This window comes from Medicago truncatula, chromosome 2 (assembly GCF_003473485.1).
Source record: "Medicago truncatula cultivar Jemalong A17 chromosome 2, MtrunA17r5.0-ANR, whole genome shotgun sequence".
NCBI classification, from domain to species: Eukaryota; Viridiplantae; Streptophyta; class Magnoliopsida; order Fabales; family Fabaceae; genus Medicago; species Medicago truncatula.
Genome location: NC_053043.1, coordinates 17,445,468 through 17,449,053, shown reverse-complemented (window position 1 = coordinate 17,449,053; position 3,586 = coordinate 17,445,468). Strand labels below are relative to the sequence as shown.

At 31.8% G+C, this 3,586-nt stretch overlaps 1 protein-coding gene across 1 annotated transcript; it reads left to right on the top strand.

Moving 5' to 3' along the window:
* The first annotated feature begins 683 nt into the window (after positions 1–683).
* Positions 684–2,856, top strand: LOC11438772 (nucleosome assembly protein 1;2). Its single transcript, XM_024776975.1, has 11 exons — positions 684–720; positions 841–899; positions 1,038–1,145; positions 1,329–1,421; positions 1,509–1,569; positions 1,646–1,707; positions 1,805–1,989; positions 2,091–2,247; positions 2,337–2,380; positions 2,486–2,705; positions 2,830–2,856. The coding sequence occupies exons 1-11, from the start codon at positions 684–686 to the stop codon at positions 2,854–2,856; spliced, it is 1,053 nt and encodes a 350-aa protein (XP_024632743.1).
* The last annotated feature ends 730 nt before the right edge of the window (positions 2,857–3,586 follow it).

Here is a 3,586-nt window from a genome sequence, read left to right as displayed (position 1 = left end):
AGGGGAACATATTATTATAAAAATTGGGATTTTTTTTTTTTTTTTTTTTTGTATTTGATATCACTTTTGTTTGTCATTATTCGAATTTAATTATTTTAAAAGTTTATATATAGTTATCAAGATTATTAAAAAAAAAAATGTATAGTTATCAAGATAATACAACATGTTGAAAGGCTCGATTTGTAAGATCCATATTCTATACAAAGTTATTAGAGGTGTAATTTAATTATTATGATTAGAGGTGTCCTCGTGAGTTTAACTCAGTTGGTTGGAATAATGCATAAAATATGTAAGATCAGTGTTCAAATCCCGACCACCACAAAAAAAAGACACATAATTTCAATGAATCCCGACTATATATTATGTGTCTAATTAGAGGTGTAACTGGTATAAATCGGACATTGAATTATGTGTACCTACAAAGGTAAAACTCAATTTTTACTTTAGAAAAGAAAGGCAAAACTCAATTTTTTCTATTACATTCCTCAAAAAGAATATAATAGAAAATAATTAATTTTAAATTAAAAAAGGAAAAAGGAGGGAGAAAACAACCTTTTTTTTTTGTTTAAAAGGAGGGTGGCACAAAGAGGATCAGAGACAGCCACTTACTTCAAAACCCTCTTCCCCACTTTCTCTTGTTCATTGCTTCTTGTTTCCTTGTTCCTTTCTTCATTTTCTCAACAATGACCAACGACGACAACAATGTTTTCCCAATGGGAGGTTTCAAATTTTGTAAGAATATTTCTCTCTATATTTCCACAATATCTCTGTCTCATGTTTTTATTAATTTTTTTATTATGCAATGTTTTCCAGACTAAATTTTTGTTTTTTGTTTCTCAGCATTACTCAATGAATTTACCAATGAAGGGAGTAGAGCTGACCATGTTGATATTCTTGAGGTTTGAATGTCTCTTCTTTAGTTACTCAAATTTTTCTTACTCGAATTTGTTGCCTCGTGTTTTCGGTTGTTGAATGGTTTATTGTGTTCTTTTATATTTTAATTGATTCTTGATTCTGAATGTCAATATTTTTTGTAGGAATTGAGAATGATTCAGGCCTTAACTCAACAACGCTATAAAGCTCTTCAGTATCTATTTGCATCCCCCATTGTGGAGAAGCGTCTTGAGGTTCTGAAAGAGATCCAGGTATACCCTAACTATTGAGATCATTTTAGGGTTATTTGCTTTTTTTTTCTTTTCTTTCTTTCATAGTTTGAACCTAACCGTCCATCATTAACCTATTTTTGCTTTTAAAGAAATGAATCTGTAAATTGTTGTTATGAATTCGAGTTTCCTAGTAGCTTCTGAACTTGTTTTGTGACTTTACAGAAAGAACATGATGATTTGAAGGCAAAGTTTTTTGAGGAGAGAGCAGCTCTTGAAGCCAAATACCAATTATTGTATCAACCATTGTACACAAAGGTATCTTGATCGGATTCTTGCCATTGATTGTTCGATTATTCACGTTTAATATATTGATCACCAAAACCTATTTATGAATGAATGCAGCGCTATGAAATTGTGAATGGTCTTGCTGAAGTGGAAGGGGCTGATATAGATGAGCCTGAAGGTATATTAACTAGAAATTTACCTCACTTTTATTATTTTGATTCTCCACTTTAAAAATTTACTTGTGAATTATGTAGTGAAGGGAGTGCCTTATTTTTGGCTCGTTGCTTTGCAAAATAATGACGAGATAGCTGATGAGGTAATTGAATAAATTTTTCAATCGTTAGCTGATGAGGTTTTATAGCCATAAAATTATATTTTGTTTACGATCTTTTCACTGCTTCTTTATGAATTAGATCACAGAGCGTGATGAAGATGCTTTGAAGTATCTCAAAGACATCAAGTATACCAGGACCACAGAACCGCAAGGATTCAAACTTGAGTTCTTTTTTGATTCAAATCCGTATTTTTCAAACACGATCCTGACCAAAACTTATCATATGGTCGATGAAGACGAGTTTATAATGGAGAAGGCTATTGGGTAAGTTGGTTCTTTTAACCTGATGCTATTATGCGATTAGCGATCTATTTTGCAATTGTTTAGGATCACGAGTAAGGTTTGCTTGCTGCATTTTTTAACAGGACCGAAATTGAATGGCTTCCGGGCAAATCATTGACCGAGAAGAAAGATCCAAACACTGCAAAACAAACTATCGAAACTGAAAAATTTGATAGTTTCTTCAATTTTTTCAACTCGCTAGAGATTCCCAAAGATGGCATGGGTGTTGATGAAGAAGCGGTATGAAAGACTATCTATAAAAACTCGTTGATATAGATAAATATGAAATACTATTTTTCTTGAATAAATTTATTTTATTTTTTAAACAGGATGAAGAACTTCAGAATGAGATGGAACATGACTATGACATTGGGTAAGCTAAATACTATGATGTTTTAACATAATTGTTGACTCATGATACCCTTTTGGTTTTTGCAACTTTGATTATGTACTTTAATGAATATTGATGCTTGTTTAGGTCCACCATAAGAGACAAAATCATTCCCAATGCTGTATCATGGTATACCGGGGAGGCTTCCGATGGAGAGTCTGGAGATTTAGATGATGATGATGATGATGAGGATGAGGAGGATGACGAGGAAGAGGTGGAGGTGGAAAAGGAGGAGGAAGATGACAACTATGGCTTGGATGATGATGAAGAAGATGACAATGAAGATGTCAACAATCCAAAAAAGAGGGTATAATCTTGATGATTTGAATTGCTGAAATATTTATTCAATTTTTTTGTTTGTTTTAAATTTGAATTTTGAACTAGAACTGATACATTTGTTTTTTGCATGTCCTTGTGTTAATTTCCTTCAGATTGCTGTTCCAATCCTCAACAATTAAGGTAAGATATTTTAACTTTTGCTGAAGTTGTTTGCTTGACTCCTTTAGTTAACATTGTCTTTACAAAGAGCGATGACAATATTCTTCTATCGGTTGAAATCACAAGTCCCACCAAATTATGTGGATTTCACTTCCATCAAATTTGGTGAGATTTGTATGAATTTCGACAGATAGAAGTCTGTTAGAAACTGCGCACTAATCACATAGTTTTTATATTTTTTTTATTTTCTATGTCGCTCGACATTGCATTTTTTATTTTATTTATGTATTTATATATTTTTTCAGCTTGGCAAGGGTCAAAGAGAAGCAAAGTGCAAGCAACAATAAAAGATGGATGTTTTTGGGTCCCAAGTTGCATGATGAAGAATTAATTTCATTCATTGTGATGTTGTCTTTATATGTTTGTATTTTATATAATGCCCATTCTCCTATTTTGGTTAGTATTTTGGAGAAATGTGGTTATAGATGGGGATGTATTGATTTATTGCTATGAATTATAGGTTTGTCCTGGATACTTATTTTTTGACAATATTCTGCCCCCAATAATATCAATATTTATTGGTAAAATCTGACTTCCAATTCATTTCAACAAGTTTTTTTTAATTGAAACATGTTCGGATTGTGTGTTTAGTGTTTTGTAATATGTTTTAATTGCAAATTTATGGAATATCAATTGTGAGTAGAGGTATCATATTGAATGGAAAATTAGATGTTGAACACATAAATGAAG